The sequence below is a fragment of the Drosophila takahashii genome, chromosome 2R, assembly GCF_030179915.1.
Source record: "Drosophila takahashii strain IR98-3 E-12201 chromosome 2R, DtakHiC1v2, whole genome shotgun sequence".
NCBI classification, from domain to species: Eukaryota; Metazoa; Arthropoda; class Insecta; order Diptera; family Drosophilidae; genus Drosophila; species Drosophila takahashii.
The window spans coordinates 13,287,294-13,299,871 of record NC_091679.1 but is presented as its reverse complement, the minus strand read 5'-3'; the positions used below and the strand labels follow the sequence as shown (position 1 = coordinate 13,299,871).

Below are 12,578 nucleotides of genomic sequence, written 5' to 3'. Positions count from 1 at the left end.
TCAAACGAGTCTCAAGTGATGCATAATTGAAAAGTCGGAGCTTAATTAGAAAATAATTTTTTTAAAATAAACGGTAAGAGTTAAAAAAAAAAAAAATAAAAACCGATCCTTATATTTCAATCCTCTATCGAAAAAAAAAGTTTCGATTGATTCTGAGATTTGACCCAAATTGGCCTGTCACGTTTCACGTGGAATGAGCCATATTTGCCTTCCAATTGGTATGATGTCCGAAGAAGCTCTTGAAGCCAGGAACAAGGACTTCCGAAACGTACGAGAGAGCAATACAAGAAAAAATTGCAGGAAAAATACCATGGAAGATGTGATAAATGCCCTATTAGTTTTTTCCGACCCTTTGATAACTTAATTGTCAAATGGGTCTGCAATTACTTCTACAAAAACAATTATTATGGACGATGATGTTAAGAGTTTGCTTCTAATAACGCATCTAGATATGCCTCTCTCAGATTCCGATGATTCCGAATAACATTCTAGCCTTTTTTAGATAAAGTTTAAAAAAATAATTTTTAAAAAACGTTTTTTTTTTTAATTAAAAAAAAAAAGTTTTTACTTTAAAAACTTTTTTTGATCAGTGCAAAAAAACCGACTGAAGACATCTATTTTCGTTTAGAAGTTACTAATTAAAAGCCGCTAGCGGATACATAAAAAAAAAATGGCTGAACAAATTTAAAGAATTCAACCGAATTTATGTTTTTATACCCGTTACTCGTAGAGTAAAAGGGTATATTGTATTCGTGCAAATGTATGTAACAGGGAGAAGGAAGCGTTTCCGACCCTATAAAGTATATATATTCTTGATCAGGGTCACTAGCCGAGTTGATATAGCCATGTCCTTCTGTCCGTCCGTATGAACGCTGAGAACTCGGAAACTACAAAAGCTAGAAGGTTGAGATTTCCCACACATATTCTTGGGTTTCCTACGCATCGCAAGTTTATTTCAACCGAGCGCCACGCCCATTCTAACTAAAATTCTAAAATGTGTCTGGCGCGCACATCTTCAAAGACTACTGAGAAGTATAAATGAAATTTTGCTGTGTATATTTATTTTTAAAATAGGACAATTTATTAAAAAGTTATACGCAATCCGACAAATTTTATATATCCATCTCCCTCGCACTTTAGCCGAGTGACGGGTATTAGATAGTCGGGACACCAACCCGACTATAGCTTTCTCTTTTTTTTTTTATTATGTTTATAAGTTTCGATATTTCGACAATCTATACGTGCCAGAAGCCATGTATCATGTATCAAGAAATGCAAAATTCTTGCATCATGATTAGTAATCATGTGCGTTCAGCAGAACTATCGTAAGAAATCCATCAGGTATCATGTTGTTCTGCCGAACGCGCCCATTGTCTCGTTATATAATTTTAAACAAGAAAGGAAGCTACCTTCGGCCAGCCGACGCTTATATACCCTTGCAGATAAAGTAATGCTCACTCGGTGCAGTTCCAGGGATTCCAGATTCAGCGTTTCTATTTAAATTTGGTTTTTAAGTAGTCAAGAATCAAAACGCCTACTTCCTACAAAGTTACAATGAATTTTTATATATTTTTTGAATATTCCTATGGAAGCCTTAAGATTTAGTAGTCCGATCCGGCTCGCTTCGACATATGTACTACCTGCAATAGAAAGAAGACTTTCGGGAAAGTTTAATCGCGATAGCTTTAAAACTGAGAGACTAGTTCGCATAGAAACGGACAGACGGACGAAATATCGAGTAGAATGGACATAAGAAGAAGAATGTAAACAAAGGCAAATATAAATGAAAAACCATGAATTCGGTTGAATCTATTGTCATTTTGCAAGAATTCTTTGATTTTAATGTGGCTACCAATGCAGTGTGCAATGCTGTAATTGCGGCGGTGGACGATATAGATTTAACAACTCGTCTTTTTAAGAAAAAGAGGCGCTGTGTAAAATCATGACTGGCGTCATGCATGTTGCACAATTTTATTTTGATCAATGGTGATAAAGAAGACTGGGATATTTTGGAAGACAACGATGAGGAAATAGTGACTTGTAATTGGTCAACAGAATCGGAAAGACAATTATCTAAGGCGTCTATAAAAAGAGATACTATTAAAAATATGTTACAATAAGCTTTTTTAATAAAAATATGTTATAAAGTATATGTATTTAGGATGTTCAATTGCGTTGCAAACGTTGTAAAGTGTAAAAGTGTAAGGCAGTTCCAACAACAATTTCTATACAAAATAGTTTTCAAAAGTAGGCCTTTAAAACTATTTTGTATAGAAATTGTTGTTGGAATTGATATACACTTTTACACTTTACAAAGTTTGCAATGAGATCTCTTATAACTATAACTATGTATTTATTTTCACTTCTTCATTATGCTATAACCTTGTTTTTATTTTTATTTACTTGTTCATTTTGCTTAAACATTCTTTTAGGAGATCGTTCTGCTCAGCCTGCAGCCTATTGCTTTCCTTAAGCTCCTCTACTTTTCCGCTCTCTGCCTCCAGCGCCTTCTTCTTTTGGTAGTACTGGCCATTCTGGAGTCTGGCCTTTCGCTTGCGGCTCCCACCTTCCTTGTCGCCTTACCAGACTCGTGCGTTTCTGCTCCGCAGGACGTTGCGGGAGTGGCGCAGGACGATTTTGAGAGTAATCCAGCTTTGGGCTGGATCTTTGATCCTTCTAATCTTCGGCCCATACATAAATATTGAATACTTCTCTCTATACCTTAAAAAATTTTTTTTTCGAAGTCATTTCCCACAATTCGTCTTAACTTTTGTCTGGTCAATATTCTTAATACTTTTGAATCAAATATGAATCCTGTTCAGTATATTACGTGCACGAAACAGACCTCAAAAATCATTTTTTAAAGAACTGCGTGTTTGGAAAAAATCTTTTTTATTCCAAAAATATTTGATTTCGGTCGATACTACGTCTCAAAATGAAGGAATTTCACTTCTGGAAGTGACTTAAGCGATATCGCATTCGGATCGCCGAAGTCGGGAAGAAATGTTCCACTACGGCGGCACTTTTAGAAGCGTCGCCGAAGTCACTTCTGGAAGTGACTTCGCGAAGTGTCACCGTAGTGGAACAGTTCTTCCCGACGGGGGTGATTTTGGCGATCCGAATGCGGCATCGGGGACGATCGTTTTCATCTTCTAGACGTCACTAAATAGTGACTTCCGCGACAGAAAATGCTTGCAGGGGGGTTGCAGTGGGCAGATCATCAGAGTGTGTGTGCAGACCGTTGTTCTACAGTATACGTGAGCGAGCAGCGGCTGGGCAGAACAAATGCCTATGGTCACTTAATAGGGCGCTGCCGCTGGTCTATATTAACATATTTTAATGCCAATAGTCTGCTCCTTTTAATAAAGTCAATTTTGTTCACCTGTGTAATTTGTTTCCAATTAATTTCCCATTAATTGTTCGATCAATCCTACGGCAGCTATATGATATAGTCGTCCGATTTTGATAAAATTAAAATTGAAATTCGAAAATATTTAAAAAGAGTCATATCCAAGAGTAGAAGAGAATACAATAAAAACCAAAGAAGCTAACATTTATTTCCTATTACCTTCGCATTAATTTTTCGATCGTGGCAGCTGTATGATAAAGTCGTCAGATTTTTTAAATATTTAATTCGAAATTCAGAAATATTAAAAAAATAAAATTCCCAAGTGTAGAATGTAATTTTTTCCGATCCTTCCTATAGGAGCTATAAGATATAGTTGTCCAATCCGGTCGGTTCCGACTTATATACTACCTTGAATAGAAAGAAGACTTTAGGGAAAGTTTCAAGCCGATAGCTTTAAAACTGAGAGACTAGCTTGCGTAGAAACGGACAGACGGACGGACAGACGGACAGACGGACATGGCTAGATCGACTCGTCTTGTGATGCTGATCAGGAATATGGGGTCGGAAACGTCTCCTTCACTGCGTTGCAAACTTCTGACTGAAATCATAATACCCTCTGCAAGGGTATAAAAAGAATCAGCTTAATGTGACAGTCAGAAAAAAAGTTATTAATTTTTTCCCAAAACATCCCATTTTGTGTAAGTTGAGACACTTTGAGCGTGTAAGTTGAGACACTCGTTTTTCATATAAAAAGGCCTTAGCCCGACAGAGGTCGCTTTCTGCCTAGTACATTTCATTGATATTAGGGGAAAAGTGAATGTTCAATGAGCCTCTTGGTTTTAATTGTTATTTAATTGTTATTTAATCTTAAATCTTTAAATAATTTAAACGAACTAAAATTGATTAAATTAACATAAATAAATAGTTTTTAAAAGTTTGGAGTACTTTTGTTGTGGGTATTATTGACTTATAAAAGTGTCCCAACTTACAGACCTCTTTTTCAAAATGTCAATTTTTGATACTTTTCAAAAAAAATTATTTTTTAGTTTTCTCTAACAAAAAAAAAATTTTTTTTTGGTTTTTTTACAGCTATTAGACTAACCTTTCGATCAGTACCAAATACGTGAAGTTTCACAAGTGAATGTCGAAATGGCAGATTAAAAACAAAAGGTGTACCAACCTACAGACCTCTCCCCTATACCCAGAAAAATGATGGACAACATTTTAGGTCATGCATAGCCTAAAACATTTTAAATGGACTAAAAGTTCCTTTTTAGGTCATGTACTGCCTAAAAATTTAAATTTTTGGTATATTTGCCCTACTATTTAGGTCCCGTATAGCCTAATATTTTAGGTCAGCGTGGGCCTTATAATTAATGCCTTTTACCTAAATAAATTTGCACGGAACTCTGATACCGTTTTGGCGACGCTATAATTCCCAACCAGTTATAGCGCGGCTTGCATGGTAACCCACTTCGATCGTTGAATAAGACAGCGATTTCACTGCTGAACAGTGAAGCCTCTTCGCTCGTTTTTGTGTGTTGGCATAATGACGACTTCTTGAAGACTAAGCCCGACATTGACCTCGAGTTAGCTATAAACTTTTCTGTATTTACTTTATAATATTATAAATTTTTCAGTACATATTTTTAGGCCAAACAAGGCCTAAAATTTTGGATGGGGGTTTTCTCATATTTTTAGGCAGCCAATTACCTAAAATCTAGGCCAAAAACTACCCCCATTTTAGGCCTTTAATGGCCTAACATTTTAGGTCATGGAATCCTAAATTTTAGGCCATTCAAGGACTTAGCTCCAGTTTTAGTCCAATTTTACCTAAATTCTAGGCCATTTTTTGACATTTTAGGTCATTTTTTTTTCTGGGTGCACCCAGAAAAATGATGGACAACATTTTAGGTCATGCATAGCCTAAAACATTTTAAATGGACTAAAAGTTCCTTTTTAGGTCATGTACAGCCTAAAAATTTAAATTTTTGGTATATTTGCGCTACTATTTAGGTCCCGTATAGCCTAATATTTTAGTTCATCGTAGGCCTTAAAATTAATGCATTTTACCTAAATAAATTTGCACGGAACTCTGATACCGTTCTAGCGACGCTATAATTCCCAACCAGTTATAGCGCGGCTTGCATGGTAACCCACTTCGATCGTTGAATAAAACAGCGATTTCACTGCTGAACAGTGAAGCCTCTTCGCTCGTTTTTGTGTGTTGGAATAATGACGACTTCTTGAAGACTAAGCCGACATTGACCTCGAGTTAGCTATAAATTTCTCTGTATTTACTTTATAATATGAAACATTTTTCAGTACAAATTTTTAGGCCAAATAAAGCCTAAAATTTTTTTTTAAGGCAGCCAATTACCTAAAATCTAGGCCAAAAATTACCCCATTTTAGGCCATTAATGGCCTAACATTTTAGGTCATAAAATCCTAAATTTTAGGCCATTCAAGGACTTAGCTCCAGTTCTAGGCTAATTTTACCTAAATTCTAGGCCATTTTTAGACATTTTAGGTCATTTTTTTTTCTGGGTGTAGTCAACTTTCGTGTGTTGCCGAATTCACAAAAAGGCGTTAAATGAAAGCGTGAATTCGGCAACACATAAACACAGTATAATATCAACTAACGGTGCCTGAGCATGGAATTTTGTGTGTGCGTATCCAAACTGTACTTAGGGTCATGCAATCATTTAAAATGATTTAAACCGTTCCATATAGGAAATTTTTGTTTATCGCCTTTTGGAAAACCAGCTAGTTTAGCGACTATAGTTTAGCTACTATTAATAGAATAATTTTATAAATTCGTAACTTCTGAACTACTTCTAAAATACTTTTATTTAAGATATTGTTTATATTTAAGGGAACATGAAATACATTGCCTAAGATGGTGATTTTAGAAATATTTTTCTAAAAAATAAGAAAAACTTACCCTGATTAGATCAACTCCTCTCGTTATCCACTAATAGAAAATCCTTTTTGTGTTTCAGAAATTTTTCTTTGAAACTCATAAAAAAAACGCCAACGAGCGACCAAGATGTTTTTTTCAAGATAGTAAGTTATTTGATTTTTATATATATCATTTGTAAGTTATATAATATTTTTTGTTATTATTTCAATTAAAATATGAAACTAAAGGTGTGTTTAAGTGCGTACATCGTGACATCATCCATATGTTTAGAATCATAAGTTGCGAAACGGGAATCAACAACAATCACCTTCAGAAGGGAGTAACCGTCATAATTCAGGGTCACTAGCCGAGTCGATCTAGCCATGTCCATCTGTCCGTATGAGCGCTGAGATCTCGGAAACTACAAAAGCTAGATGGTTGGGATTACTCACACACAATATCCCACTATTGATTTTAAAATATGTCTGGCGCCCATCCCTTTAAAGATTTCAGAGAAGTATAAATGCAATCTGGTTGTGTGTATTTTTACCTATCGAAATGTGGAAGACATTTTTCAAATCGGATTGTTAACTAAAAAGTAATGCGCAATCAAAATTTTATATATCGGAACACCAACCCGAATATAGCCTTCTCTCTTAATTTTTCTGTTTTTTAGGAATTTGTATATCCTTGCAGAGGGTATTTTAATTTCAGTCTGATGTTTGCAACGCAGTGAAAGAGACGTTTCCGACCACATAAAGTATATATATTCTTGATCAGCACCAATAGCCGAGTCTATCTAGCCATGTCCGTCTGTCCGTCTGTCAGTTTCTATGCGAACTAGTCTCTCAGTTTTAAAGCTATCGCGATGAAACTTTCCCGAAAGTCTTCTTTCTATTGCAGGTAGTACATATGTCGGAGCGAGCCGGATCGGACCACTATATCTTAAGGCTCCCATAGGAATATTCAAACAAATAAAAGAAAATTCATTGTAACTTTGTAGGAAGTAGGCGTTTTGATCTTTGACAACTTAAAAACAAAATTAAAATAAACACGCTGAATCTGGAATCCCTGGAACTGCACCGAGTGAGCCTTATTTACTTTATCTGCAAGGGTATATAAGCTTCGGCTGGCCGAAGGTAGCTTCCTTTCTTTTTTTTTTTAAAGTTAAGGCTAGATGCCTTTGGCTTAAAAAGTATGACGATTTTCTAAAATTCAAAGGGATTTTTTTTTCTGAGTGTACATTGCGGACTTAATAATAGTAACAAGAGAGAACGCTATAGTCGGGTGCCCCGACTATCAGATACCCGTTACTCAGTTAAAGAAAGTGCGAAGGAGATGGAGATAAAAACTTTGATCCGCCATAACTTTTTAACGAATGGTCCGATTTAAAAAATTTTTTTTTACATTTCGAGAGGTATTCATAAGCACAATAAAACTGCATTTTTACTTTTCCGAAATATTGAAATTTTTAAAATGGTATATAAGCTATTGTGGGCGTTAGAGGGGGCGTGGCACCCTTTTGAAACAAACTTGCGCTGCGTAGAAACTCCTAGAATCTGCATGCAAAATGTCAATCTTCTAGCTTTTATAGTTTCCGAGATCTCAGCGTTCATACGGACAGACAGACAGACGGACAGACGGACATGGCTATATCGACTCGGCTAGTGACCCTGATCAAGAATATATATACTTTATAGGGTCGGAAATGCTTTCTTATAGCTGTTAACGAATGGTCCGATATTAAAAAGTTCTTCAACATTTCGATAGGTATAATTAACACAATAAAACTGCATTTTTATTTTTCAAAAATCTTTAAAGGTGTGGGCAGCAGACACTTTTTAGAATTGTTTTAGGTGAAACAAACTTGCGCTGCGTAGGAAGCCCAAGAATATGTGTGGGTAATTCCAACTTTCTAGCTTTTGTAGTTTCCGAGATCTTAGCGTTCATACAGACGGACAGACAGGCAGACAGATATATAAGACAGAATATATATAATAAAATTGAAATACAACCCGGTTAAAAAACCCTTATTTAATTTTCGAGTGTCTAACTGTTTTTGTAAGTTTAGATGGAAATCTAATTGTTTGGTAATATTTATTAATTAATTTTTTCGCTCAAAAAGGTATATAACCCCTTAACCATGATGGATTTAACGTAAGTCTAAAATTGCTTAGGTACAAATTTAGTCCATATTACCTTAGTTTAAGTTAATTTGTTGTGTTTTAAGTCCATATTTTTCCTGGGTGTAGTTTAACAATTAAATTAATAACAATTTATTGATTATTATTATTAAAAACGGTTCTAACGATTTCTGTTCATCTTTAAACTGTAAAGCCCTTGAGATTATTTGAATTTTGTTGTATAATACGTTATTGTAAAAGTATTTCAGAACAAAGAAGAAAGAAAGTTAACTTCGACCAGCCGAAGTTTATATACCCTTGCAGGTATGCCTATTTAAAATGTTGTTATACCCTTGCAGAGGGTATTATGATTTCAGTCAGAAGTTTGCAACGCAGTGAAGAAGACGTTTCCGACCCCATAAAGTATATATATTCTTGATCAGCATCACTAGACAAGTCGATCTAACCATGTCCGTCTGTCCGTCCGTCTGTCCGTCTGTCCGTCTGTCCGTCCGTCTGTCCGTCCGTTTCTACGCAAACTAGTCTCTCAGTTTTCAAGCTATCGAGATAAAACTTTCCCAAAAGTCTTCTTTTTATTGCAGTTAGTATATAAGTCGGAACGTGCCGGATCGGACAACTATATCATATAGCTGCCATAGGAACGATCGGAAAATTAATGGGAATATAATAGAAAATAAATTAATGCTTCGTTGGTTTTTATTGTATTCTCTTCTACACTAAGATATAACTCTTTTCAAATATTTTCGAATTTCGATTTTAATTTTATCAAAATCGAACTACTATATCATATAACTGCCATTGAAACGAACGCAAAATTAATGAGAAATAATAGGAAAATTAACATTTTTGCGATTTGCAAATTAATAGGAAATATCTGCAAGGGTATATAAGCTTCGGCTAGCCGAAGCTAGCTTCCTTTCTGGTTTTTCAATTGTCAAAAATCAAAACGCCTACTTCCTACAAAGTTACAATGTTTATGTTGGTTTTATGTTGTATTCGTGCAAAAGTATGTAACAGGGAGAACGAAGCGTTTCCGACCCTATAAACTATATATTCTTGATCAGGGTCACTAGCCGAGTCGATATAACCATGTCCGTCTGTCCGTCTGTCTGTCTGTATGAACGCTGAGATCTCGGAAACTACAAAACCTAGAAGGCGCCCACACCTTTAAAGATTTCCGAGAAGTATAAATGCAATTTTGTTGTGTATATTTATACCTATCAAAATGTAGTTATCGGATCATTCATTAAAAAGTTATACGCAATCAGAAAAATGTTATATATTAGCCGAGTGTTAGGCGAGTGACGGGTAACAGATAGTCGGGACACCCACCCGACTATAGCGTTCTCTTTTGTTTTTCTATTATTTTTTTTAATATTCCTATCTGAGCCATAAGATAAATAAATAAAACTTTTGGGAAGGTTTTATCGCGATAGCTTTAAAAGTGAAAGACTAGTTCGCATAGAAACGGACATGTCGTCGGTCTGTCCGTCCGTTTCTACGCAAACTAGTCTCTCAGTTTTTGAGCTATTGGAATAAAACTTTCCCAAAAGTATTCTTTCTATCGCAGGTAGTATATATGTCGGAACCGACCGGATCGGACAGCTATATCTTATAGCCCCCATAGGAAGGATCGAAAAAAAATCGTTGTAAAAACTATACTATTACCTTCTACTCTTGGGAATATTATTATACCCTTGCAGAGGTTTTTTTTAACTATTACCTTCTACTTTTGGGAATATTATTTTTTATATATTTCTCAATTTCGAATTAAATATTTAAAAAATCGGATCACTATATCATATAGCTGGCATATGAACGTCCGAAAAATTAAATGGAAATTAATAGGAAAAACATTATATCTTTGTTGATTTTTATTACATTCTCTTCTACTCCGGGATATGACTATTTTTAAATATTTCCGAATTTCGATTTTAATTTTAAAAAGATCGAACTACTATATCATATAGCTGCCATAGAAACGATCGAAAAATGTATGTGAAATAATAGGAAAATTAACATTTTTGCAATTTATAAGTTAATAGAATGATCTGCAAGGGTATATAAGCTTCGGCTTGCCGAAGCTAGCTTCTTTTCTTGTTTTTTATACATTTCTGAATTTCGAATTAAATATTTAAAAAATCGGATCACTTAATTATATAGCTGCCATAAGAACGGTCGAAAAATTAAATAGAAATTATTAGGAAAAAAAGCATATCTATGTTGATTTTTATTACATTCTCTTCTACTCTGGGATATGACTGTTTTTAAATATTTCCAAATTTTGATTTTAATTTTAAAAAGATCGAACTACTATATCATATAGCTGCCATAGAAACGATCGAAAAATTAATGTGAAATAATAGGAAATTTAACATTTTTGCAAGTTTTTTATACCCTTGCAGTGGATATTATAATAGCCGTCACTCGGCTAACACTCGGCTATTATATAACATTTTTTTGATTGCGTATAACTTTTTAATGAATGATCCGATTTCTACATTTTGATAGGTATAAATATACACAACAAAATTGCATTTATACATCTCGGAAATCTTTAAAGGTGTGGGCGCCTTCTAGGTTTTGTAGTTTCCGAGATCTCAGCGTTCATACAGACAGACAGACGGAGAGACAGACGGACATGGCTATATCGACTCGGCTAGTGACCCTTATCAAGAATATATATACTTTATAGGATCGGAAACGCTTCGTTCTCCCTGTTACATACTTTTGCACGAATACATCATACCCTTTTACTCTACGAGTAACGGGTATAATCATTGTAACTTTGTAGGAAGTAGCATTTTGATTTTTGGCAATTGAAAAACAACATTTTAAATAGGCAGGGTAGGGCAAGGGTATATAAACTTCGGCTGGTCGAAGTTAACTTTCTTTCTTGTTTTAATTCAAACCACTTTGCAGAAATTCTTCTAAGTTTAATTAAAAAATGTTTAGCATCAAGAAAAGGTTTCTTTAGAACCACCGAAGGGATGAAAATATACAACTTTATATTTTTATAAAAGGGTATAAAAAGAATTTTTTAAGAACATTTAACTTACCTAATCCGAAAGCTTCCGTTTCTGGTTGTATTTAGGGATTTTGAAGCAAGTTTAAAACCTGTGGTGGCACTAAATCCATTACTAAGTTGGCTGGCACTTGTACGCGGTAATCGATGATTTAAACTTCCGTTCCCTGCAAGAGTTCGCGACGCAACACTAGCGGTAGTTGCTTGAGCATTTGGTAAAATATGTGGATGTGTAATATTTATAATGTAATAACAAGTAAGTATCAGCGCCACCCGACCAATGAAAATATGCCGCCAGCACTTTTTCTGATATTTTACCATTATTGATGTTAATTCTCGCAATCTCTACTGCTTCAAGTATTTTGCATGCAACTACCGAATTGTTGCAACAACAAAACAGCTTTTGTATAAACACACAGTCAACGAAAATATATTTTAATAAGCGGGTAACACAACGCCGAATTTTTTGATGGGATTTAGGTAAGACATTGTTTCGGGAAGTTTTAACAGATCAATTTACCCATAAAACATTAAAAGTAGTGAAATACTAATTAATTTTATATACCACTGATTAAAAGTGAATATAATTTAATTCTTAAGTGGGCACATCATTATTTAGTAAGTCATTTCATGTTTTTTTTTCATTACAATTCAATTTTGTGGTAGACATTTAACTATTCACAAGCGACTAACACGTTTGGAGAAACTTTTTTGTTATAGACGTTAGTAGTAGTGAATCCACAAGCAACAATTTTCAAACATGCCCAGAAACACACCACAATAATAGATACCATGGAACTTGTTTACTCTGTTTGAAAGTGAGAGTTGCTTTACAGTTTATTATAAAGACACACACAAGCAGACTTCACTTAGATATACTGTAAGTGAGTTAAAAAAAGTTTATGTTTATGTTTATGTTTATAAAGAGTGTGCGCAAAAATTAGTACTAAGATGAAAAAGTAAGCCCTTCGAATTCCATGTCTCCGTGGACCTAACTACTTTTACGGATATCAGAACAGACAAAAGGTAACAGAAACAATTCCGTTGCGTTTTTCACTTTTTCACCTTCGCACTATGGTCATAATGTCGAATTTTTTGGAATAAACTCTAAAAATTGTTTAAAATACATCGATTTTTATTTATAACTAGCAGGGTCTG

The 12,578-nt window shown here is 34.7% G+C and overlaps 1 protein-coding gene across 2 annotated transcripts in view; it reads right to left on the bottom strand.

The window, feature by feature from the left end:
* The window catches only part of LOC138912337 (techylectin-5B-like), a 346,886-nt gene extending 334,750 nt beyond the window's left edge, over positions 1-12,136 (bottom strand). Inside the window, exon 1 of one of the 2 annotated variants that reach the window (XM_070212977.1) lies at positions 11,455-12,136. In XM_070212977.1, coding sequence (XP_070069078.1) covers positions 11,455-11,741 — 287 coding nt within the window. In that variant the 5' untranslated portion in view covers positions 11,742-12,136. The remainder of the gene's footprint in view (positions 1-11,454) is intronic. The other variant, XM_070212980.1, reaches the window with a different exon arrangement.
* Positions 12,137-12,578: the final 442 nt, after the last annotated feature.